Source organism: Oryctolagus cuniculus, chromosome 2, assembly GCF_964237555.1.
Source record: "Oryctolagus cuniculus chromosome 2, mOryCun1.1, whole genome shotgun sequence".
In the NCBI taxonomy this organism is placed as follows: Eukaryota; Metazoa; Chordata; class Mammalia; order Lagomorpha; family Leporidae; genus Oryctolagus; species Oryctolagus cuniculus.
In genome coordinates this window covers 159126425-159153363 of record NC_091433.1, presented here as the reverse complement: position 1 = coordinate 159153363, position 26939 = coordinate 159126425, and the positions used below count along the sequence as shown (strand labels likewise).

The following is a 26939-nucleotide window of genomic DNA, read 5'->3' as shown; positions in this document are numbered from 1 at the left end:
CCACCAGTTCAAGTCCTGGCTGCTCCACTTCCAATCCAGCTCTCTGCTATGGCCTGGGAAAACAGTAGAAGATGGCCCAGGTCCCTGGGTCCCTGCACCCATGTGGGAGGCCCAGAGGAGGCTCCTGGCTCCTGGCTTTGGATTGGTACAGCTCCAGCCATTGCAGCCAACTGGGGAGTGAACCAGCAGATGGAAGACCCTCCCCCCTCTCACTCTCTCTCTAACTCTGTCTTTCAAATAAGCAAAATAAATCTTTTTTTAAAAAAAGTCAACTGGAGATTTATAAAAATGAAGGAATTTTCATTCTTATTCTATGGTAATGCTCAGCTCCATGCCTTTTTCTCACTGACCACGTTACCCCAGGAGCTCTTCATCACAGTACATTCCAATTGGGTCTCCTGGTTTCTTTTTACTACCCCATTAGAAACTCATCTCTGTTTCCATTAATGCCATCACCTTGTTGAAGACTGAGTGGCTCTGATTGGATTATTTTTATTCAATTGAAGACTAGGAACCAGTGAAGTCTTCAGCTGGCATTGGAGCTTTCCATAAAATGCACAACATTCCACTTCTGCCAAACAATGTCCGTAATCAGCCTCTAGTCCTTGCATATTTGGGTCCTTCCATTGTATGTGCTTCCTCTCTTCTAACCACATCCACCACTTTCCCAGTCACCCACCACCCACTCACTCCAAACACTCTTCAGAGTGTCCCAAGGAAGTCCTCATGCATAAGGGCACATCTGATGTCTTCGAGGACTCCCCAGTTGTTTTAAGTTTTTTTTTATCCCCCACAACCAAACTTTAAGTAGCCTGAGTACAAGGTACACACTTTTTACCTTGTATTCACCCTCTTTAAAGACCACGGAAACAGTCCTAGGTATAACACAGAGGTCTCTATATTGGATTGCTAAATGAATGAAAAAGTTGGCGATCTATTGCACACATTCATTCCCAGTTATTTTGATTCCTTACTTGGCAGTGCTGATGAATTAAGCCTTGCTTTATTCTTGCACTGGACACAAGGTTCTCCCAAGCATCAGTTGCAGACTGAAGATGTCCATGAGCTCTAGCTGTTCGCAGACATGCCACCAAAGCCCCCAGAGCCCCTCTGCTATTACAAGACCCTAAGGATGAAAAAGACTGCTCTTGTCCCAATAGCACAATAACAAAGATCATGCCTGTGTTATGCGGTGACTACTATAATCTTCAGTTGTCAACTGTCATGCTTCCAAGGAAAGTTAGGTTTCAATACACCAAAGTCACATTTTAAATTAAATTCTACCACAAATTAAAAGTTCTATTCTAGTGGTTGGCATTCTGGCACAGCAGGTTAAGTTGTTGCTTGTGACACTGGTATACAATTTCAGAGAGCTGGTTCAAGTCCTGGCTTCTCTGCTACTGATCCACCTTCCCACTGATGTGCCTGAGAAGGCAGTAGTTCCTGGCTCCAGGCTTCAGCCTGGGCCAGACCCAGATGTTGTAGCCATTTGAAGAGGGAAGCAGCAGGTGGAAGATCAATCAATCAGTCTCTCTGGTTCTCCCTCTTTCTCTGTTTCTCTTTCAAATAAATAAATCCTTGAAAAAATAAAATGAATTTCCTGTTTTTAAGTAAGTTTTTAAGATTTTCTTATTTATTTGAACAGCAGAGTGAGATTGAGGAAGAGACACAGAGAGATCTTCCATCCACTGGTTTACTCCCTAAATGGTTGCAATGGTTAGGTCTGGACCAGGCTGACACCAGGAGCCCGGAACTCCAACTGGGTCTCCCATGTGGGTGGCAGGGGCCCAAGCACTTGGGCCATCTTCCACTGCTTTCCCAGACATATAAGCTGGGAGCTAGACCAGAAGCAGAGAGGCCAGGATAGGAATCAATATCCTGAAACGGGATGCCAGCATTGTAAGCAGCAGCAAAACCCACTGTGCCAGAATGCTGGGACATAAAATAATTATTATCTAAAATGGTTTAATTATTCTTATGTCAATAATTTCAAACAAGCATAATTCTCTTATTAACATAAAGGAATCACAACTAATTTGCTAATTTTTTTTAAAGATTTATTTATTTATTTGAAAGAGTTATACAGAGAAAGGAGAGGCAGAGAGAGGTCTTCCATCCACTGGTTCACTCCTCAATTGGCTGCAACAGCCAGAGCTGCACCAATCCGAAGCCAGGAGCCAGGAGCTTCTTCTGGGTCTCCCACGTGGGTGCAGGTGCCCATGGACTTGGGCCATCTTCTACTGCTTTCCCAGGCCATAGTAGAGAGCTGGATCAGAAGTAGAGCAGCCAGGACTTTAACCAGCACCCATATGGGATGCCGGCACTGCAGGCAGCGGCTTTACCCGCTATGCCACAGCATTGACCCCTGCTATTATTTTTATTTTTTCCTTGATACTTAGACAATGAACTAGGCTCCTGAACTCGATCTGGCCCAGCCTTGGCTGTTGAAAGGCAGTTGAGGAGTGAACCAGCGAATGGAAGATCAATCTCTCTGTCTCTCCTCCCTCTGTCACTCTGCCTCTCAAATACACAAATAAATAAATCTTTTTTTAAAGAATTAAACTAGAAAATGAATTAGGGGAAAGAACAAGTAAAGACATTAAAAATAATAACACAAAAATCAAAATGGCTTTCTTCCAAGAACAGGAAAAACATTTCAATGACCAAAGATTATCATTTCTCTAAACATAAACACTGAACTTCCCTGCATATTTTGGAGTTATTATTTAGTAAAGAAGATAAAAAGAGGCTCACGAAGAACCTGGCAGATTGAGAGACTAGGAAATCGGCCATTATTAAGGGAACAGGGAGTCCTGGTTCACAAGGTGCCTTGACATAAAAATTAAGACAATCTTATTACAGAACAGATTCATGATTTTAGATGGTTTCTCAAACAGTCAAGAACAATTATTGTTAACAATGACAAATAATGGCTTATTTTTGTGTACAAAAATCAAATGTTCCTGTTATCTCATGATAACTCTGAAATACTGAAAGTTTTTAACCATTTTAGCTGAAAATATTTCCTAAATTGTGCAGTAGGACACAAAATTCTTGCCTGGAAACAGAATACACTAATTTTAGGATTCATATGAGTCCAGATCACCATCTTACATATTAATTATCAAATTCTGCTTTAGTGCACTGAGTCCTTCAGGGTTACTGAATTCCTATCCTATTCTAAAACAATACAGCCTGTTTCTTGAGGTCATGTCTTCAAATGTTGACTCTACCCCAGATGCAAAAACTTGCTGCTGCCAATTCACTTGTCTTTTTAACCTTGACTAAGACAATTTTTAATTACTGTCTCACTTGAATAAGCAAATTATATAGCACACAAACTTTTACTAGACTAACAACACAAAAACAAACTAAAAACTTAGTTAAATGAATTAAAGCTTGGTAATAAAGGAACCCTTATTATGGTTTCCTTTACTGGAGTTACTCCTTAGCTTACTGCCACAACTTTATCCTGAAAGCTCCATTCAGCTATGAACAGGAACATTTGTTTCAACTTGAACTAGATACCAATAATACCTCCCTTTACTCTTCAAAGAAGTGGTAACATGAACGTGGTCAACATCTGCCCACATTTAAGCACCATAACTAGAAACTACTGAAATAAAAATTCATTTTTCTTACCAGTTTTAGCATCAATAGAAGCCTGAAGAATCTGGACCATGTACTTTAAGCTTTCAGGACTGTAATTCAATAATTTTGGCAAGTAATAATCAATCAGGTAAGATTTTTGATCCAGGTGTCCTTCACACAGTACAAAAAGGAGAGGAGAAACCCAAGTCTCATGCCACTGATCAATCCAAGCACTGTTGAGAGTCTGGGATTTCAAATGATTCTTATGATTTTTAAACATGGTTTCTAAGAGGTCACTTGCATAAGGTACCAATGACTGGTCCCCCATCACCTCTAAGATTTGAGATGGAATGGTTTTATCTACTGCCAAAATATGTTCAATTCCTATAGACTCTACCAAACAGCCAAGGCATGTGTACTTTCCTTTAATATGCCATTCCAATCGCAGAAGATTCCCAGTCAATTCCAAAAAGAAAGGATCAGTGACTGAATCTGCCCCTTCTGCAGTAAGCTGGTGCATGTGGAGGAGATTTTTGAATATGATTTTGGTTTGATGTCTCAGAGAATCCAATGGATGTTCCCAATGGGTATAGACATATTCCAAAAGGCTCTGAGCGATGCCTGAATTACCACTCAGACTGTCCTTGAGGCCTGAGGAGCTTGATTCAAGGACATGCATGGCTGAATTAGTCCAAGATGCCAAGATTCTAGACAGAAACATCTCCAGCGTCGCTTCCTTAATCCTGAGGAAAAACAAGCCATGAGACGTAGTACTATAAACCGACTAGAAAGAAAAATTTCACTTAAAATCATTTAGACTTTAGAAATATTAAATACACAGAATGAACTGGGAATTCAATCTGCATTAAATTTGCCATAACAAAAAATCACAAAGCCCAAACAAATCTCACATTTGTATGTGAATCTTCTCACCTTATAAAAAATAATCCAAAAATGGACACAAGGAAACGTGGTGATGGGGGTGGGAGGGTGAGTGAAGCATTTATTTTTTAATTGTGACGATGGTTTCACCAGAGATTTAAAATATACTGAGGGTCTAGGGTTGAGGAAGGTTAGGAGAAATGGAGTTTCTTTTTACAACGATGAAAACATGCTATGACTTGCATCCTATGTAAACTATAGCTCCAACATATAGAAAATGATTTTTACAACATTGCAGCTTTCCTTCTTCAGCCACACTTTCATTTCTATCAAGCTCTATCATTCAATATTCTCAAAAACACCAAAAAAAAAAACCAAACTCCTCTGAAGTCATAAGACCTTGTTACAGAGTTCCCAACTTGAGTTCTCATTAGCAACATGATCTTATATAAATTACTTCCTAAATTTAACTTTCTCATTCAACAAATTAGGCTTCTTATCCTATCTACCAGACACACGAAGATCACATTAGATTGCCTATCTCAGTTTTTCATGAAATTCTAAAGCACTTCACATACGAGCATTGAAATTTTTATAGTTTTCAAAGATACTAGTACAAAGACCTAAATGTTAAAATTAATTTTAAAAATATTCATTGCAGATGAACCTGCACCAATAATTTCTATAATTCTCTTGCTCACTTCACCTCAGCTTCTCTTTCACACTCATTTCATTCCTTATACAGGTATCACTTTTAATTTAGGATTTACCCTGACCACCTGTCACTGAATACTAATAATACCAGCTCAGCTGCGTCTCTTAAATGACTTACAAGCAAAACAAAACATGATACAGCAGCATCAGAACTCACTGTGAATTCAAGGTGAACAAAACATGTGCAGTATCTAAGAGCAGGGCCTCCCCACGCAGGCCCATGCTCCCATCCTGCCAGTCCAGCATGGCCAGCGTCCCCTGACACAGGAATAAGAGAGCTGATGCAGGGAGGCTGGCACAACACAGGCTCTTGCAGCAGCTCATGAACCACTCGGGGACACTGGTGCAGTCCACTGAACGGAGAAGCACACTGCTTATCTGGAAAAGAATAAAAGAACTAAAGCATATAAAGGCTTTGAAACTTCCCAAGAGATATTTCAAGACATAAATCTAAAAATATCTTTCCTCTGAAACATCACAGAAAAAAATAAACAAACTTAAAGATAAAATAGTCACAAATATTATAATTATTATTTCAATATTAAAAGAGAAAAAATTGAAGCCTGAGTTATAGCACAGAGGGTAAAGCTGCTATCTGCGACGCCGGTATCCCATTCCTGTCCCGGATGCTCCACTTCTGATCCAAGGCCCTGCTAATGGCATAGGAAAGTAGCAGAAGATGGCCCAAGCTGCTTGGGCCCCTGTACCCACAAGGGAGACCTAGAAGTTCCTGACTCTGTTGTGGCCATCTGGGGAGTGAACCAGCAGATATAAAATTCTTCATCTCTCCTGCTCCCTCCAGAACCCTGACTTTCAAAATAAATAAATAAATAGGGAAAAATTAAATCAATGTTCATGAATCCTTCTGCTGATCTGACTGTACTGGTAGAACATAATACATCGCCACCTGCAGGTGGAAGAGCTGAATGTTTTGTAAGAAGTGACTTGAGAAAAATTTTCAATTTTATCTAATGATAATTATTTTGTGTGACAGAATGATGCATATATATTTTACTTAAGATTACGTAAAAAGATAAAACAAGTTCCTAGATAATACATCAAGAGGAAAAACTTACAGTAGTAAATATAAAAACTGTGGCCTAAATTATAAATTAACACTTTCTTTGTAGATCAAACACACTAAACTGACTCTTGCACATTTTCTAATGTACAGCATTTGATTTATTCTTAATTAAAAGCCCATATTTATCAATTACTGTATATATCCACATATTACTCTCTGCATAATATTGTCATTATAAATATAGTAACATAAATATCATTTATGATACTAGTGAGAGATGGAACTGAAATAACAGCACTAGGAAAACAAGGATATATATATCAAATGTGTTGTTATTCATCATCCTTGTGAGGTAGATTTACAGGTGAGTGTTACTTTTTTTTTGGCTTTATATGAATTTTTGGAACTGTCTTTTTTGTAAAAGAGCCATTATAAAGATCTAGACTATGTAAAAAATGTATTTTTTAATTTATTGCTTTTTTAAGATTTTATTTATTTGAGAAGTAGAGTTGTAGGCAGGCAGATGGAGAGACAGAGAGAAAGGTCTTCCATCTGCTGGTTCACTCCCCAAATGGCTGGAGCTGGGCCAGTCTGAAGCCAGGAGCCAGGAGCTTCTTCCAGGTTTCCCATACAGGTGCATGGCCCAAGGACTTGGGTCATCTTCCACTGCTTTCCCAGGCCATAGCAAAGACCTGTATCAGAAGAGGAGCACAGGGAACTAAAACCAGCGCCCAAACAGGATGCCAGTGCTGCAGGCGGAGCATTAACATACTGCACCACAGCACCGGCCCCAATTCATTTCTTAAAAAAAAAGTTAAACATACATCTAACTCTCAGTAAAGCACAATTCTTTTAAGATTTATTTATTTATTCTGAAAGTTAGAGTTACAAAGTGAGAAGAAGAGACAGAGAGATCTTTCATCTACTGGTTCACTCCCCAGGTGGCTGCAATGGCCAGTGCTGGGACAAGTGGAAGCCAGGAACTCCTGTTAGGTCTCCCACATGGGTGGCAGGGACTCAGGCGCTTGGGCTCTCCTCCACTTCTTTCCCAGGACATTAGCAGGGAACTAGGTCAGAAATGGAACAGTCTGGACACAAAACAGTGGCCCATATGGGATGTCGGCATTGCAGCTGGCAGCTTTACCTGCTGCACCACATTAGCCCCTAAAGCACAATTCTAAAAAGGAGACGCACTTACCAAATCAGGAATTTTTTCAGATGGATGAAACATAGTCTTAACAAAAAGAATAACAGCTAATCCAGATGTGCTCTGAATAGTCTGTAGGAGGTCATCTATTTGGCAAAAAAATAGCAAGAGTAAGCATGTATTAAAAGAGATCCTGGTACAGTGGAAAGAACAGATGCTTTTGGGTCAAACAGTCCTGGGAATAATTTCTAGCTGGACCACTTCCTAAAGCAGATTTTAGACAAAATTATTTCAGCTCCCAGGGACTCAGCTGTCTCCTCCATAAATGTGGCAAATGAGCTCCTATCTGACACAGCTGCTGTATGTTTACATGAACAATGAACACAGACCTTCTGATATGCAATAAATGTGATTCCTTTCTCCAACATCCACTCTCTTCCTCCACACTCACTGCCTCCTAGCACAACTGGCAGCAATACCAACTATGCCCTCCCCTCCACAGATGCCTCAGCCAACTCTCATCTGCAAATACTTTCCCTGAAAGAGATGGCAGGGCTTGTGTACCGAACCCAAATTAATGCTAATTACAAACTTTGCTATCACTAGCACTGCACCCAAAGCAATTAATCTCTATTAGCCTATGATAACAGGATGTTTTACACAATCTAGACAAGAAGTATGACAGCCACTATGATTTATGTATGAAGTACCCTTCATCCCCGATAACAAACGGTGGCTTTGACTGGGACAGACCCAGCAAGACAGGATACTTGCTTCCTCAATCTTCAGTGCAACTAAAGCCAGCCGCATGAGAGAATCCAGGCCATTGAGATATAAGCAGAAGACCCTGGGTTTTTCCTGATTAAAGGTAAGGATGCAAGTAGCCCCTCTTCCTGCCTTGAATACAGACATGATAGCTGGAGTTAGAGCAGCCATTTGGCAATTATGAGACAACAAATACATGGGTGCAAAAACCAACATGCTAAAGAAGGCAGAGCAGAAAGACAGAAGATGTTTAGGTTTTAGAATCTCCTGCAGTTCTGGATCACCTGTCTCTGAACTTGCTATGTGGGAAGAGCAAGTAGGCACACTTACTTAAGTCCCTTAAGTTTAACTTTCTGTTTTGCAGCTAAATATTGTACTGATGTATGAAGCTTTAAGATACAGGAGAATAACAGAGATTAGGTGCCATCAACTTCTCAGAAAAGGAGCAGTCTCATACGAAATCATGTTTTCTCTGCATATAACCAATTAAAGCTTTTTTAAAGATTAACAAATTCCTCTTCTAAAAATCAAATATCCTCTGAAAAGTTGTTTGTATGTTATATTTTAAGAAAACGTTAATCATTTTTTTTTTTTTTTTTTGACAGGCAGAGTGGACAGTGAGAGAGAGAAAGACAGAGAGAAAGGTCTTCCTTTTGCCGTTGGTTCACCCTTCAATGGCCGCCGCGGCTGGTGCGCTGCGGCCGGCGCACCGCGCTGGTCCGATGGCAGGAGCCAGGTACTTATCCTGGTCTCCCATGGGGTGCAGGGCCCAAGCACTTGGGCCATCCTCCTCTGCACTTTTGGGCCACAGCAGAGAGCTGGCCTGGAAGAGGGGCAACCGGGACAGAATCCGGCACCCCGACTGGGACTAGAACCCGGTGTGCCAGCGCCACAAGGTGGAGGATTAGCCTAGTGAGCCGCGGCGCCGGCCTAATCATTTTTTCTTAATATCCAGCTGATATGCTGAGCAAAAGAAAAATGGAAATAATAATTAGGCAGTAACTAGAACTTTCACTATTTACCATGGTTAAAAACATAGAAACAATGACATGCTATTTTTTTCCCCAATCAGTCTAACAAAACCAGTCATTTATTGTTTTTTACAAATGAGAGCTCTGAAGAGAGCTAATTAATATTTGCTTTTAATTAAGTTAAATTCATATGTACACTGCCATCTAGAATGGAAGGTAAAGGAAGAAAGGATAATTTAGCTTTTCATGTAGCTACGTATGTTTTACATAATGCTTTTTATTTAACTTATTATTGAACTATAAAACAGATACAAAAAATTACTCAAAATGATGTATAGCTTAATAAATTACTAGGTGTTCATCCTGGTCCCCTCCATCAAAGGCAAAATACAGAACTTGGTCCCCAGCCCTGAAGGCTCTTTCTTAGACCTCTTCATAGTCACAATCCCCTCTCTCACTCTTCTGCTTTTCACCGTAATTACTTCCTTGTGTTTCCTCAATAGCTGTAGCAATCAAATGTGGATTCCTAAACATTATGGTTACTGTGATAATTTTCTAAAATGTAATGCCTTTCATCTAAAGCTGCCGCCCTTTGTCCCTTTCTACTAAAATCTCTCTCTTGAGGACCCCCAGCCACTGGCACTGAACAGTTTCCTGGAGTCTGGGTGCTGTGTCGCTGACTGATCCTGTTCCCCTGTGCTGCAAGTTGGCAGCTAACTCAGAAACAGCATTATTCTCCAGTTCAATCCCTTTGGGAAGGCTATAGGTAGGAACAGGAAGACTATGAGGCACATGCTGTATGGTTTTCTGTTTCTGTAATATCAGCTACTATCGATGCTCAATGCCTATGTTAGTTCACTGGAGGCTACAAAACTGATATTCTATCACTTCATTTTAATTCATTTATTGAAATACTTTTATAAATGGTCACTTCCTTTCATACACTGCTTAATTTTCTAGGGGTACAGTTCACATAACTAGATGAGCCATAAGAAGGAATACTGTGACCAGGCACACAATCAGCAACTACTGTCATTATTTGTAACACCTGCTGCTAAGGAAAACTGAATGGGTTGCACCAATCTTTTCAGATCTTCCCTTTGTATATGGAAATTTTGTCTAAAGACTTGTTTTGCTACTTGAGGCTTTCAAATACTAAGGTAGTTTTCTTTCTTGCATGTAATACACACAGCTTAGAAAACTCCTTTGGCTGGCACCACGTCTCATTAGGCTAATCCTCCGCCTGCAGCGCTGGCACCCCGGGTTCTAGTCTTAGTCGGGGTGCTGGATTCTGTACCAGTTGCTCCTCTTCCAGTCCAGCTCTCTGCTTTGGCCCGGGAGTGCAGTGGAGGATGGCCCAGGTTCTTGGGCCCTGAACCCGCATGGGAGACCAGGAGGAAGCACCTGGCTCCTGGCTTCGGATCGACACAGGCACCAGCCACAACGCACCGGCCGTAGCAGCCACTTGAGGGGTGAACCAATGGAAAAGGAAGACCTTTCTCTCTGTCCTTCTCTCTCTCACTGTCTAACTCTGCCTGTCAAAAAAAAAAGAACATTTAACATTACCCCTTGCTGAATCGGTACATTTGAAAGAAAAAAAGAATTAAAACTATGTTATCGGGGCTGGCGCCATGGCACACTAGGTTAATCCTCCGCCTGTGGCACCGGCATCCGATATGGGCACCAGTTCTAGTCCCAGCTGCTCCTCTTCCAGTCCAGCTCTCGGCTGTGGCCTGGGAAAGCAGCAGAGGGTGGCCCAAGTGCTTGGTCCCCTGCACCCATCTGGGAGACCAGGAAGAAGCACCTGGCTCCTGGCTTCAGATCAGGCAGTTCTGGCCATTGCAGACAATTGGGGAGTGAATCATCGGATGGAAGACCTCTCTCTCTCTCTCTGTAACTCTGTCAAATAAATAAATGAAATCTTTAAAAAAAAAAAAAAAAAAAAAACAAAAACTATGTTATCCAGGGCCTTTCCCTACTCTGAAAAGTTGGGGAAGGAGAAATTCAATCTTTCAGTCAACTATATCCAACAATCAATCAATATAAACACAAATATAAGATACAATAATATATATATATTTCATAACATTATTAGGAAAAGCCGATTAATCCCCAAAGGTAACCATCATTTGTTGCTACACTTACCGTCACTTAAAAACTTGGTGAAAATACTCAGCAACCTACACATACTTTGCCATACAGGAGAACTGGAAGTCTTCCAAAGATTTCCCTGGAAACTTTGTACTTTCTGTATTAACATCACTGAAACTCTAATGCCTACCAATAAGTCATTCATCAACTGTGTTTGAACAATATGATTTCCAGCAAATTTTCTACAAAGAAGAGAAGACATTATTACAAAAGGAAATTCAAATAAAACTATCACCATTTCTATACTTCTCAAAAATAAACATGTTCCTCAATCACAGGGTCCAAATCAATTTCAGATTATGATAGACATTTACACCTCTACCTTCCATACCCACAAACGTTCCAATTATGCAGACATTTACTGCAAATTTCAACACTCTGAAATAACCTCAGTAAGTTCCTCTTCCTCAACCAATAACTAACTTAGCTTCTCTCTTACATGACAAAGGTATAAAAAAACAAGAAAAACTGGTAAAACTTACAAATTTCAACACGCCTGGAACTTGAACCAGCTTTCTTTACCTGGCTTCCAAGACGTCAGGCTCTGCTGGATGTTCTACTTCACCGCTGCTCTTTCACAGACACCTGGGCTTGCTCATCTCTCTCTATGCTAAAGCTCCCTTAAGTCCTTAGTTCTCTTCTATTCTCCATCTCTCTCCCTTGATGCTAACCTCCTGCAGTTCATAAATTATAATCTCTGTAACAACAATTGCAAAAAATCTCCAACTCAGACCTCTCTAATCTCTAATGCACACCCTAAGAGTGTTTCTAACTGCCTACGCAGTAGCTTCACTTGGATGTCTAACAGCTGTCTCAAAATACGTGAACTTTCGTTCAACTCCAAACTTTCTCTTTCTTCTTCATCCCACTGGTAAGAAAATCCTGTTGTTGCACCTTCAAAAACAGATTGCCTCCACTGCTACCATCTTGGCCTGAACCACTTTCATCTCTCCCTCAGACTACTGACTGCTCAGCTTCCACCACTGCCACTCTCAGTTTATTCTCAACACAGCAGAACCCGCGGTGATCCCGTGAAAAAAATGTTATGAGGCAGGCGTTAATCCTAGTGCTTACAACTCCTGCTATCCCCGTATCAGAGTGCCTGGGACCAATTCCTGGTTAATTCCAACTTCCTACTAATGCACACCCTAGGAGGCAGCAGATGATGGTTCCAGTACTTGGACCCCTACCACATATGCAGAACACCCAGATGGAATTCCAGGTCCCTGGTTTCAGTCTGGCCCAGCTCTGGTTGTTGCAGGCATTTGGAGGGTGAACCAGTGGATGGAAGATCATTAATATCCCCAAAGAGATAACAGAGGACACTTTACCTACGAAATGAGAACAGGATGCTAAGAAAAACTCAAAGGTTCAAAGGTCAGTGGGTGAAAGACCTCTTCCCTTTCTTATTTATTCTCATAATTAATTCGACTTTTCTTAAGATTTATTTATTTGACAGGCAGAGTGAAAGAGAGAGAGAGAGAGAGAGTCTTCCATGTTCTGGTTCACTCCCCAAATGGCTACAATAGCCAGGGCTGGACCAGAATGAAGCCAGGATCCAGGAATTCTCACACATGAATGCAGGTCTCACACATGAATGCAGGAACCAAAGCACTTAAGCCATCATTCGATAGCCACAATAGCCGCGTGCCAGATCAGAAGCGGAGCCACAGTAACAGGGAGCTAGATCAGAGCTAGATCAGAAGTGGAACAGCTGGGACTTGAACCAGCACTCAGATATGGGATATGAGTGATGCAAGCAGGGCTTAACCAGCTGTGCCACAACACTAACCCCTATTCAACTTCTTAAAATTAGATGGTAAACTTCTAAAAAATAAATTTAAATAACCAGGTCATATATTAATGAAGAGGGATGGAAACACCTGTTTTGAGAACTTTCTGAAGATTTTGCTCGTAGAGAGTCAATACACAAATCTCAGTGTGTATGCACATACACAAGCATGCAAATACACAGCACTTGCCTGTTTTCTTCCAGGATCTCAACTAAACTCTTCTGCAGAAAATGGAGCACTGAAACAGAGATCATAATGACAAACAAGAGTTTAAAACCATGACCTGCAATTCCTGTATAAGAAAATATTTTAAATCACCATGGCCTAAAATGTTATCACAATATAGAAGCAGAAATCAGAAAGCAGGAACATGATGTAACTCAGTTGTCTGTGGTACTCCATCTATTGACAAGAAATTCAAATGAGCCAATTCCAAAATGACTCATATAATCCGTCACCTCTTGGAACAAAGCCAAATAGGACTTACCACTTTTAAGCAGATTATCAACACTCGCTCTGCCTGCAGGGAGAAAAATGAACACTGGTAAGGAGTTTCAGGACTAAAAGGAACTTTATTTAAAAGCAATGATGTAGTGACTGGTGTGAGCCAGAACAAGTACTAGAAAAGCACAAGCTTACCCAAGTTAAAGCTCTCCATACAGGAAGACAGATTGTCAAATACTTTCCTATAAGAATATACATCAGTAGTATTCAACTCCTCCTCAAGACGAAAAGTAAAACTGTATATAGCCTCAGTCAGACAAAATTCAGGTAGGCCATTCAGTGAACTAGAAAAGAACAAAATATTAAAAATCTGACAACCTAGTAGTATTGCATATGTAGGGAGGGAGGAGAATCAAACAAATATAGGAATATTGACTTCAGCCTTCAAAATACAGGCAAAAAAGTACAACTTCACACCACCATTACTACAATTCCCTGGTCTACCATCTCTCGTCTGGTCTCTGAGTCCATTTAGCCTCCCTCCCATCCTCTAGACTACTACCAACAGAGCTGTCAAAGTGATCCGACCAAAACACCACGTTACTTCTCTGCCTAAAAGCCTCCAACAACTTCCTTCTCAAAGTAGCTGCCAAAATGGTTACAATGACCTGCCAGATGCTAGGCCATCTGCCCACCGCTAGCTGTCTGACCCACCTCAGGGCCTTGTTCGCACAGCTCTAGCTACAAGGCCTTCCTCTCTTCTGACAACAGGCCAAAGTCACTGCCCTTGCTATTTCCTCCGCCCAGAACACTCTTCCCTCTGACACCCAGCAATCACTGCCTCCCCTCTCAGGTCAGTCTCCAATATCACCTTATCACATCTGACCAACACTGTACAAAGTAACCACCACACTTGAAATCAGACCCTCAGCCATGCTCAGTGCTCCCTTTTCCCCTTCTGCTTTCCTTTTCTCCATAGCAGTCACACTAGCGAATACACTATATGTGTTATTTAGTCTATTTGCTATCTACCTGTGGGAATGGAACATCAGTAGCTCTAGACTCTTCCATTCTCTGTATCTCTACTTCCTGGAAAAATGCTTGAAACAGTAGGCAGTCAATAAAAATCTATTGAATGGATAAATTAAATGTATGTCAATTTTACCTCAATCTCAATCAAAGCAATAGTTTTTTTGTTTGTTTGTTTGTTTGTTTTTGACAGGCAGAGTTAGTGAGAGAGAGAGAGAGAGAGAGAGAAAGGTCTTCATTCCGTTGGTTCACCCCCCAGTGGTCGCTACGGCTGGCGCTATGCCGATCCAAAGCCAGGAGCCAGGTGCTTCCTCCCGGTCCCCCACGCAGGTGCAGGCACCCAAGCACTTGGGCCATCCTCCACTGCCTTCCTGGGCCATAGCAGAGAGCTGGACTGGAAGAGGAGCAACTGGGACAGAACCAGCGTCCCAACCGGGACTAGAACCAGGGGTGCTGGTGCCACAGGCGGAGGATTAGCCTAGTGAGCCGCAGCACCAGCAGCAATAGGTACTTTTTTAAACTATATCAAATGATGGTACAGAAACAAGTATTGTTTTGGTGTATGAACCCAAGTTTAAAATCAAGCACATGTGCATACAACATATAATATAATAAAATGGCATTCCAAATGTAGAGAAAGATGGGTTATTCAACAGTTCAGATTAGGTGACTCTCCACATAGAAAACAAAACTAAGTTGAATCCCTACCTCACCCAACAGTCAAAACTTAATTTCAGATGGATTTAAAAGTAAAACAATGGGGCCAGTGCTATGGCATAGTGGGTAAAGCCGTCACCTACAGTGTCAACATCCCATATGGCACCAGTTCAAGTCCTAGCTGTTCCACTTCCGATCCAGCTCTCTGCTAAGGTCTGGGAAAGCAGTATAAGATGGCCCAAGTCCATGGGCACCTGCACCCACATGAGAGACCCAGAAGAAGCTCCTGGATTCTGGCTTTGGATTGACACAGCTCCACTAGCTGTGGCCAATTGGGAAGTGAACCAGCAGATGGAAGATTCTCTCTCTGCCTCTCCTTCTCTCTCTGTGTAACTCTTTCAAATAAATAAACACATCTTTAAAAAAAAAAAAAAGTAAAACAAAAAAAGTATTCTAAGAGAGAATAAACAAGTCTTTATAATCTTGTATTAGAGAAAGCAAACATCAGCAAAGCATGAAACTCAGATATATACACAGTACAAATAAAATTTGCAGTGTTCATAACAAAAAATTTTCTTAAAGACAAGATAGCATGAAGAAAGTCTAAAGAGAAGTAACAATATATCTGACATACAACCTAATACTCAGCTCTTACAAATCAAGAAAACATTTCTAATAAGAAAATGTACATTAGATGAAATTAAAATTAGTCAATAAAACTCCACATATTAAAAAATGTTCAATCATACTAATAATTTGTGAATTGCAAATTACAACCAGATAGTATATCTTACCTATTAGATTTAAAGATTGATATTATCTAGAATTGAAAAAATAGGAAGAAACAGGCACTCTCATTCACTGTTGGCAAAAGTATCGATTAAAATAGCTTTTTGGAGCACCATCTAGCAATATTTACCAAAAATTTGATTGTTTTTTAAATTTTTTGTATTTGAAAGGCAAAGAGGGGCCGGCGCTGTGGCGCAGCAGGTTAAACGTCCTGGCCTGAAGCACCAGCATCTCATATGGGCGCCAGTTCTAGTCCCAGCTGCTCCTCTTCCAGTCTAGCTCTCTGCTATGGCCTGGGAAAGCAGTAGAAGATGGCCCAAGTCCTTGGGCCCCTGCACCCGTGTGGGAGACCTGGAAGAAGCTCCTGGCTCCTGGCTTCGGATCGGCGTAGCTCTGGCCGTTGCAGCCATCTGGGGAGTGAATCATCGGATGGAAGGCCTCTCCTCTCTCTATGTAACTCTGACTTTCAAATAAATAAATAAATATTAAAAAAAAAAAAAAAAGAAAGAAAGGCAGAGACAGAGACAAAAAGAGAGCTCATTCATCCATTGGTTCATGTCCCAATGTCCAAAATAGCCAGAAATGAGTCAGGCTTAAGCCAGAAGATGAGAATTTAATCCAGGTCTCTCACGTAGGTGGGAGAAACACAAGTGCTTGAGCCATCACCTGCTGTTTGTGGATGTTCCAGGTGGTACTTTTTTTTTTTAAATATTTATTTATTTATTTATTTGAAAGGCAGAGTTACAGAGAGGCAGAGGAAGAAAGAAAGAGAAAGAGAGAGGGTCAGGGAGGTCTTCCATCCACTGGTTCACTACCCAAATGGCTGCAACAGCTGGAACTGAGCCAATCCAAAGACAGGAGCCAGGAGCTTCTTCCGGGTCTCCCACTCAGGTACAGGAGCCCAAGCACTTGGGCCATATTCCACTGCTTTCCCAGGCCATAGCAGAGAGCTGGATTGGAAGTGGAGCAGCCGGGACTAGAACTGGCGCCCATATGGGATGCTGGCACTGCAGGCAATGGCTTTACCTGCTACACCACAGCACTGGCACCCCAGCTGTTTTAATTACTGCATCAAACACTTCACCCCAAGTTACATGTTTTTTACTTCAACTTAGGAAAAAAAGGGGGTGGAGGGGTGGTTATATTATCTGTAAGATATTCTTTCATTAAGAAAAAAAAGCAGGGACCAGTGCTGTGGTAAAGCCAACACCTGTGATGCCAGCATCGGATATGGGTGGCAATTGGAGCCCTGCCTGTTCCACTTCCAATCCAGCTCCTTGAAAATGTGCTTAGGAAAGCAGCAGAGGATGGACCAAGTGTTTGGGGGCCTTGTCACCCACACCCACACAGGACACGCAGAAGAAGCTCCTGGCTCCTGGCTTCGGCTTGGCCCAGGCCCAGCCATTGAGGCCATCTGTGGAGTGAACCATTGGATGAAAGACCTTTCTCTCTCTGCCTCTCTCCAACTCCACCTTTCAAATAAATAAATGTTTTTAAATTTTTTTTTAAAAACAAGCTCTAGAGTATAATGAAGAGTATATGCCCATTTGTACAAAAAAGAAAAAATAAAATATAACACATATATGCTAAGGCCCCCCAAAAATGGTCTAGAAAGATATCAAAATGTTATGTGATAGGCCGGCGCCGTGGCTCACTAGGCTAATCCTCCACCTTGCGGCACCGGCACACCGGGTTCTAGTCCCGGTTGGGGTGCTGGATTCTGTCCCGGTTGCCCCTCTTCCAGGCCAGCTCTCTGCTGTGGCCCGGGAGTGCAGTGGAGGATGGCCCAAGTGCTTGGGCCCTGCACCCCATGGGAGACCAGGCTAAGTACCTGGCTCCTGCCATCGGATCAGCGCAGTGCGCAGGCCTCAGCACGCCGGCCGCGGTGGCCAATGGAGGGTGAACCAACGGCAAAGGAAGACCCTTCTCTCTGTCTCTCTCTCACTGTCCACTCTGCCTGTCAAAAAATAAATAAATAAAAATTTAAAAAAAAAATGTTATGTGAGAAGTAAGCATTTGGCAGTGGTTAAGACACCACTTGGGATGCCTGCCTCCCCTATCAGAGAACACAGGTTCAGATCCCAGCCCCTTTCCTGATTCCAGCTTCCTGCTAATGCGAACACAAGATAGCAGGTAAGGACTCAAGCAGTTAGGTCCCTGCCTCTCAAATGGGAGACCTGGATTGAATTTCTGCTCCCAGGTGAACCTGGTCAAGCCCTAGCTGTTATGTGAATTTGGGGAGTGAACCAGTAGATGGACATCTCTGCCTTTCAAATTAATGAATGAATATTTTAAGTAAAAAAAAATTGTTTAAGTGACAACTATCAAGGAAACTAAGATAAGCCAGAAAGAGTAAAATAGCAGCCTCACACTTCATTTTGTATCCTTCTATATTGTGTAAAATTTTCACATTGAACCGGCATTCCATATGGGCACTAGTTGGAGTGGCAGCTGTTCCACTTCTGATCCAGCTCTCTGCTGTGGCCTAGGAAAGCAGCAGAAGATGGCACAAGTTCTTGGGCCCCTGTACCTACGTGGGAGACTCAGAAGAAGCTCCTGGTTCCTGGCCTCAGATTGGACCAGCTCTGACCATTGCGGCCATTTAGGGAGTGAACCAACGGATGGAAGACCTCTCTCTTTCTCTCTGCCTCTGCCTCTCTGTAACTCTGCCTTTCAAATAAATAAATCTTTTACAAAAAGAAGAAGAACAGATAGAAAAAGTAGAGGAAAAAAAATGACAGATTTAAATATAACCAATAAATTGGGGTGGATATCCGGCCTAGCAATTAAGAAGTGGGTTATGATGTCTATGTCCCATATCAGAATGCCTAGGTTTGACTCCTGTCTCCAGCTCCTGACTCCAGCTTCCTGCTAATATGTCACCTGGGAGGCAGTAGGTTACACCTCAAATACTTGTGTTCCTAATTCTCCCATATAGGAGAACTATATTGAATACTAGGCTCCTAGCTTCAGCCCCAGCCCAGCCCTAGCCAGCCCCACTCATTGCAAGCATTTGGAAAATGAAAAGCTGACAGGAGCCACCTCTGCCTCTCTTCTTCTAAAATAAACAAAATTTTTAAAAATTTTAAAAATAAACATAACTTGGGGCCAGTGTTGTGGTACAGCTGGTTAAGCTGCCACCTGCAACACCAGAATCCCATATTACTGCCAGCTCATGTCCCAGCTGCTCCAGTTCTGGCCCAGCTCCCTGCTACATGTGCCTGGGAAAGCAGCAGAAAATGGCCCAAGTTGGGCCCCTGCCCCCCATGTGGGAGACCTCCATGAAGTTCCTGGTCCCTGGCTTTGTCCCGGCCCTTTGAGAAGTTAATGAGCAGATGGAAGATCTCACCTCCCTGTCTCTGTAACTCTGCCTTTCAATGAATAGTTTAAAAATATATAGCTAATAAATACAAATGGATCAAGCTGGATGTCAGCAATCTATGTCCATAACAAAGCCCACAGCCTGTTTTTAAGGCCTGTCTCTAAGGTTTTTTACATTCTCACACAGTTGAGACAGATTGAAAAAAGAAAGAGGCCGGCGCCTCGGCTCAATAGGCTAATCCTCCACCTGTGGCACTGGCACCAGGGTTCTAGTCCCGGTCGGGGCGCCGGATTCTGTCCCGGTTGCCCCTCTTCCAGGCCAGCTCTCTGCTGTGGCCTGAAAGTGCAGTGGAGGATGGCCCAAGTCCTTGGGCCCTGCATCCCATGGGAGACCAGGATAAGTAGCTGGCTCCTGCCTTTGGATCAGTGCGATGCGCTGGCCGCAGCGCGCCGGCCACGGCGGCCATTGTGGGGTGAACCAACAGCAAAAGGAAGACCTTTCTCTCTGTCTCTCTCTCTCACTGTCCACTCTGCGAAAAAATAAAATAAAAAAAAGAAAGAGACTGCATAAAATTTTAGTGATATAGTTCAGTTTAGTTTGATAAAACCAAGGAAGAAACTTCAGTCACTTTCGGTCAAATTCAACATTTATAACACGGAATTTCTAGTTTCCCTTACCTTGCCAATACTTTCTTCAAGGGATTCTTTAGACTCAAAGAAAGATAAATGCCTGCTAAAACACTGAAGCAACTTCGAACCACGGGATCACACGCACCATTTTTATCTATCTTCTCCAGGAAAGGCACAATCTATAAACCAAAAAATTTAAAATAATGTTTTCTAATATCAAGTATTGTAAAGTAACATAGTCACAGATATTCCTAAGTTCTCACTACGATGCAACATGTTTTCCATGCTGCACTGTTAAGGAAACTGATTTAAAAATCTATTTTAGTATTTATTAACCTTTTTGATCCATACACCCAGAAAGAATCATAGATCTGTTACTGGTTTAATGTACAGAAAATCTGTAGCACTATTGAAAAACTAGAAATTGTGGCCAGCGCTGTGGCATAGTGGGTAGAGCCACTGCCTACGGTGCCGGCATCCCATATGGGCGCCAGTTCAAGTCTTAGCTGCTCTACTTCCGGTCCAGCCATTACAGCCATCTGGGGAATGAACCAGCAGACAGACGGCCTCTCTCTCTCTCTCTGTCTCTCTATAATTCTGCTTTTCAAATAAAATAAATAAATCTTAAAAAATATTAAAAAAAAACAAAACTAGAAACACATTTAATTACTTTCCAAAACAATACAATGAAAGCTCAGGTGGTAAATCCTACTATTGAAATACTAATAAGGATAATCTTTATATTTTAAATTAAACTTTAAATATACTTGCAAAAATTTTTTGAATATTCAGGTTAATTTTTTAAGATTTATCTCCACAGGGGCTGCTGCATTGGCATAGTAGGTTCAGCTGCTGCTCATGACATTAGCATCCCACATCAGAATGTCAGTTCGAGTCGCAGCTGCTCTGCTTCCGATCCACCTCCCTGCTAACGCACCTGGCAAAGCAGTGGAAGATGGCTCAAGTGTTTGGATCCCTGCCAGCCATGTGGGAGACCAGGATAGTGTTCTTGGCTCCTTGCATTGTAGCCACTTGGGGAACGAACCAGTAGATGAAAGATCTGTGTCTCTCTCTCTGTCACTGTGCCTTTCAAACAACTAAAAAATCTTTAAAAAAAATTATTTCTCGGGCTGGTGCTGTGGCATACCAGGTAAAGCCACCGCCTACAGTGCCAGCATCCCATTTGGATACCAGTTCGAGTCCTAGCTGCTCTACTTCCGATCCAGCTCTCTGCTATGGCCTGGGAAAGCAGTAGAAGATGGCCCAAGTCCTTGGGCCTCTGCACCCATGTTGGAAACCCGGAAGAAGCTGCTGGCTCCTGGCTTCAGATCGGCGCAGCTTCAGCCACTGCGGCAATTTGGGGAGTGAACTAGCGGATGGAAGACCTCTCTCTCTCTCTTTCTGCCTCTCCTTCTCTCTCTGTATAACTCTGACTTTCAAATAAATAAATAAATCTTTAAAAAAAATATTTCCACACACAAAAAAAACAGACAAGCATCTCCTATCTATTTACAACTCCTATTATGGAAAAAGTCTGAATATGGCGTTTATTATAGCTTTAAATAAAAGGATCTTTTACAATGAACAGAAAAGAAAAACTCTATGATAAACTGATATTAAATGATTGAGAGCCAAAACTGTCAGTTAGGGGCCAGCGCTGTGGCACAGCAGGTTAAAGCCCCATCCCACAGCGCCAGCATCCCATATGGACGCTGGTTCAAGTCCCAGCTGCTCCTCTTCCAATCCAGCTCTCTGCTATGGCCTGGGAAAGCAGCAGAAGATGGCCCAGGTGCATAGGCCCCTACACCAACGTGGGAGACTCGGAGGAAGCTCCTGGCTCCTGGCTTCAGATAGGCTTAAGTTTGGCTATTGTGGCCATTTGGGGAGTGAACCAGTGGATGGAAGACCTTTCTCTCTGTCACTCTGTCTGTAACTCTGCCTCTCAAATAAATAAATAAAATCTTTAAAAAAATTGTCAGTATTTAAATTTTTCAAATTCATGGCAGCATGATAATCTTCAAGATGTATCCCTGAATACCAACCCATCCTTACCTGTTTAACATAATGGATTTGTGACACTCCATCTGTGAGTTGTGCACATTGTAACAGCAAAGAAGCCAGATTTCTCCCTTCCACATCAGCAAAAGCTACAGAATACACACACATAATTTTAATTATTTACCTCAGTTATGAATGAGTTTGTTTGTCATGCACTTTACAAAATTTTTAAATTATAAACCAAAAAACAGGTAGAATTTAGTGTAGAAATAGAACTTTTAGAAACCATTTTACATCCAAAACTGAATTTAATAAACACAGAAAAATTAAATAGAAAGAGTTTAAACATTATGTGCTGTGGTACTTCAGAGATTAAAATATACTGCTTGTAAATTAGAAAATATTGTATGTTAATCTTATAATAAAGTGAAATCAGAAATCACTTACATCTTAACGTTTCAAGGTCTTGATGACAAATGGTCAATGCAGCAACTTGCATGTCTCTCTTCTTCTTCACACCCATTTTAAATAGAGTTTACAGCAGTCACTACAAGAAAGAAGAGTTTAAGGCATTGTCTAAAGTAGGGTGTCTCAACCTCAGCACTACTGACATTTTGGTCCAGGCCAGTCTTTGTGGAGGGCTGTTGTCCTATGCATCGTAGGAGGTGTACAGCACCCTTGGCCTCACAAGATGCCAGCAGGACCCCTCCTCCTCTCCATTCCCCAAGTTGAAACAACCAAAAAATTGTCTCCAAATCCCCCTGAGGAGCAAAGATTCCTCCTTTGTAGAAGAATAATTTTTTGAAACCTCAAGAACAGTATGTTATTATATAAAGTTACTTTTACCTACTACTTTATATTTTATAATACAGCAAACCCTCATTTCTATAAAAACAAAAGAAACCATCATAGATTTTCCAAACTTCAGTTGAGTCACACTAATCTCAGGACTTGTTAGACAGACATTCCAGGAGACATCATTGTATGCTGATACCTGCAAAATCTTTGGTAAAGGAAACTTTGGTATACTGTGCTTGTGAGTGTACTTGCAAGTCAACAGACCAACGGGTTTAGAACGGGCTAACCAAGCCCCACTATATACACTATACACTAATCTATTCTCTCCAGACTATCTGGAGAGAAGTCACTAGGGAAACGCCACAGGAATCTTATCTTGGCACACTTTGCATTTTTTAGGATTGTTGGCACAAAGATCAAAGGACATAACATTATGCACGTATACAAGGCGCAAAGCTGTGGGGATATGGATGACACAATCAGTACTGAAAACAGTTCAACCAGGCCTGAGTCACGGCAAAGCAGGTAAAGCCACTGTCTGTGATGCTGGCATTCCATGAGCACCAGTTCATATCCTGGCTGTTCCACTTCCCATCCAGCTCCCTGCTAATGTGCCTGGGGAAGCAGTGGAAGGTGGCTCAAGTCCCTGGGCCCCTGCCACCCATGTGGGAGACCCAGAAGAAGCTCTTGGCTCTTGGCTTTGGCCTGGCCCAGCCCTGGCCACTGCAGCCATTTGGGGCATGAACCAGCAGATGGAAGATCTCTTTTTCTCTCCCTCTCTCTATCTTTCAAATAAATAAAGTAACTCCTAAAACAAAAAAACAGTTCAATGAATTGGAATAATTAGTAATATGAAATTTACCAAGATGAAACAGAAATAAAGGTAAAATGCTCGATTTAGCTTAGAAAAACACACATTGAAGTACAGAATGGGAAAGCAGAGGGAGGTGAAATATGGTTTGAAACAGCTCAAGATGCAAGCCAAAAGCACTCAATCCCTGCTGTAACCCACACGAGCAGACGGCCTGACCAAGGCAGTGCCTGCGTGCTCAGTCTCGTGCACAGGTCAGGAGACACGTGGAGCGCTATGGACCGTGCTGCTGGCCACTTTCATGAGCCGTGATGAGGAACAAGCAGATGTCTGAAGGGCCTAGGGGGCATCTCTTTCAGTCAACAGCTCAGACAGCAAAGGTGTCGAGCCTGGAGAGAAGAGGAGGCCAGGAGACTTACAACAGCTGCTGGACAGCTCCGAACAACAAAAGCAAGTAGATTTCCTTTGTCCCACTAATTTCTTTTGAGTAAGGAAAAATCAGCCCAAGGTTCAGGGAGACAGATTCCGGCTCAGCATGAAAGAACGCTATGGTCCCATGACGGAATGGGCTACCTTGTAAACAGAGAATCTCCCAGCACTGGGACTATCCAAACAGAAGCTGACTGAACACTTTTTTCCCCCAGATGCCTGACAGAGCTCCTAACGCTGTCCTCACTTCTGCACTGGCCTCCATCTCTCCAGTCATCAAATCTACCTTAAACACTAACCAAGCCAAATTGCCTATTTGCTTAAAAACTTCCAAAGGCTCCCAGTTACTGTCAGAATAAATAAATAAAATAAACCCAAACTCAGAAGTTTAGTTTTCAAGCCCCTAAAAGCAGGGGTGGGAAAACTTTTTTTTTCTACCAAAGGTCTTTTGGATATTTACAACATTATTTGAGAGTCATACAAAATGAACAACTTAAAAATTAGCCTCTTAATCCTCTGCCTGTGGCGCCGGCACCCCAGGTTCTAGTCCTGGTTGGGGCGCTGGATTGTGTCCCGGTTGCTCCTCTTCCAGTCCAGCTCTCTGCTGTGGCCCAGGAAGGCAGTGGAGGATGGCCCAAGTGCTTGGGTCCTGCACCCGCAGGAGAAACCAGGAGGAAGCACCTGGCTCCTGGCTTCAGACTGGCGCAGCGCGGCGGCTGGCGCAGCTGTAGCAGCCATTTGGGAAGTGAACCAACGGAAAAAGACCTTTCTCTCTGTCTCTCTCTCACTGTCTAACTCTGCCTGTCAAAAAAAAAAAAAAAAATTAGCCTCTTATATGAGACGTATTGAATTTCACATCCTGCCTACAGCTGCCTTGGCAGGGTCAGACCAAACGATTTCACAGGCCTTATACAGCCCCCAGGATGGACATTTCCCACCCCCGGGAAATAATCCGGTCTTGCCTTCCTCTTTGTTGTCAAATCGGTCCCCTCTTCACCAGCTCAGGGCTTCATACCTCCTCCTGAGGCTCTTATTCCCACCTAAGGGGAATCAGGTATCCTCCCACATCTGCACAAGGCTGGCTCCTTCTCATCACTCAGATCTGCTTCGTATCACCTCCCAAGAGTCTTCCACGACTGCTCTATCTAAAACGGCACCACTCTCACACACACACACACACACACACACACACACCACTTCCATTTCTTCACAGCACTTTACTGAAATTGGGATAACCCATACATTGCATATTGTCTGACTCCCCTAGCAGTAAACTCCATGAAGGCAGCAACTTTAATCTGTTTTGTTCATTTTGATTCTCGATTCCTAACACCGCATTTGGCAAACAGTGGGTGTTTAATAAATTTGATGACTAAATCAATGACTCAATTAACAAACAATGGTCAGAGACGACATAGAAGGAATATATCGCAGAAAGGTAGACGATCTGATATCTGAATTCAACTCTACATCAAAGTGACATGCTTAGCTCTAACACTTAAGAAACCATGGTCCATTTGGGATGTAAAAAAAAAAAAAAGGAAAAAGTAAAGCAATGCTTTAATAGCATGTGAGCAACCACTTAACCAAAAATGCTACTAAAATTGGAAGCAGCTGGCCTGGCATCGCCCAGGGAGGAATTCAGTAAGTTACATCCAGGGGAATGGCTGAGGCTCACTCCCTAGGGAAGTGACCACGGTACAAAATGAGAAGGGACTGAGAAGGCAACCTGGGAGCCTGCTCTCTGGTGAATGATGAGCTGTAGCAGGATCTGATCTTGGAACCCTCGGGACTGACACAGAAATGGACTCGGTGGTTATGCGAGCTCACGGGGTGTCACACACGTGTGTCCAGGAGAACTGAGCCTCCACCCCAAGGTCCTGCTTAGGCGGCCGGAGGTGCCCACCAACCTCTGCTCCTGGGTCCCACTTACAGCTTCCCTTTAGAACGCGGTTAACTCCCACCTACACCTTTCTGGCTGACGCCCACAAACATTCTCTGGGCAATTTCCGAACCACGTGGAGTGGGAGGAATGACAGGTGAACAAACTGGTTAAAGCGCTGTCTCCATGGAGATCTACGCGACCGGAAATCAGTTTCACAGTCGCCCTACGCGGGCGATACCAAAAGGCCGGAATTGGTGCGACCCGCCAGATGGTCCTAGCAAACCGGCCGGCTGCGCTGAGAAGATTGAGTGGCGCGCCATCGCGGGTCTGACAGGCATCACGCCTGGGAGCCGAACCTAGTGCCCGTGGGCGTCCGAGCCGAGCCGCGGCCGTCCTGACGAGTCCCGGAAGCTGGTCTAGTTCTGCCGCTTCTCCGTGGCCCGCAACGTGGTCTGTGATCGACTACCGGGTCGCCGAGGAGAGAGGGAGGCAGGGCCTGGAGGAGGATTCATCGCGATATGAAGCGGGAGCAGACCCTCCAATTAGGAGGCCGGTCAACCGTGATGTCACCGCTGGTGGGCGTGACAAGCGGATTTGATTGGACGGCGAGCCACCGGGGCGGACCGAGTGGGCTGGAACCGCGCCCACGGGACTTCTGCGCAGCCTGGACTGCGGGCTCTGCACCCACCTTGTGTGGAGGAGCCTGTCTACCTCAATCAGGGCCCTCCTCCTCCTTCTTCCCACGCGGTTTACCCGGCGCGGAGATGGGGAGAAAACCAGCCCCGGCTGCGGGGACTAGGAGCCCGGCGCCTTTGGAGCCTGCGAGCTGGGGGAAGAGGACTGGGCAGGAACCTAACCGAAGCGGCGCGAAGAATTTGGGCTCAAATGAACGGACGTGTGCCGGGGTGCACCTGCTCCTTCAGCAGACCGTGAGCTGTGTGGTCGGGGCGTCGTCCCCGCGTTAGGATACGCGTATTACGCAGCTCGCGCGAGTTGTCAGATTCTTTCCTTCCGAAATAAGCGACAGCGCCGCGCACTCCTCGAGGCGCCGGGGCAAGGGACAAGATCGGGAAACACGCGATGCCATCTGAGCAGCGGTAACTCGGCAAG

At 43.2% G+C, this 26939-nt stretch overlaps 1 protein-coding gene across 7 annotated transcripts in view; it reads right to left on the bottom strand.

Annotated features, from left to right (window-relative positions):
• The window catches only part of THADA (THADA armadillo repeat containing), a 375449-nt gene extending 349107 nt beyond the window's left edge, over window positions 1-26342 (bottom strand). For all 7 annotated transcript variants that reach the window (XR_011386667.1, XM_051842959.2, XM_070069193.1 and 4 more), the window contains exons 1-12: window positions 26186-26342; window positions 22354-22453; window positions 21961-22055; window positions 19957-20087; window positions 13678-13826; window positions 13526-13558; window positions 13228-13276; window positions 11240-11427; window positions 7410-7504; window positions 5345-5565; window positions 3643-4334; window positions 975-1126 (exon numbers count right to left, since the gene is read on the bottom strand). Coding sequence is in view for 6 of the 7 variants with exons in the window: in XM_051842959.2 (XP_051698919.2) it covers window positions 975-1126; window positions 3643-4334; window positions 5345-5565; window positions 7410-7504; window positions 11240-11427; window positions 13228-13276; window positions 13526-13558; window positions 13678-13826; window positions 19957-20087; window positions 21961-22055; window positions 22354-22429 (1881 nt within the window). In the remaining variant the exon portion in view is untranslated. The remainder of the gene's footprint in view (window positions 1-974; window positions 1127-3642; window positions 4335-5344; window positions 5566-7409; window positions 7505-11239; window positions 11428-13227; window positions 13277-13525; window positions 13559-13677; window positions 13827-19956; window positions 20088-21960; window positions 22056-22353; window positions 22454-26185) is intronic.
• Window positions 26343-26939: the final 597 nt, after the last annotated feature.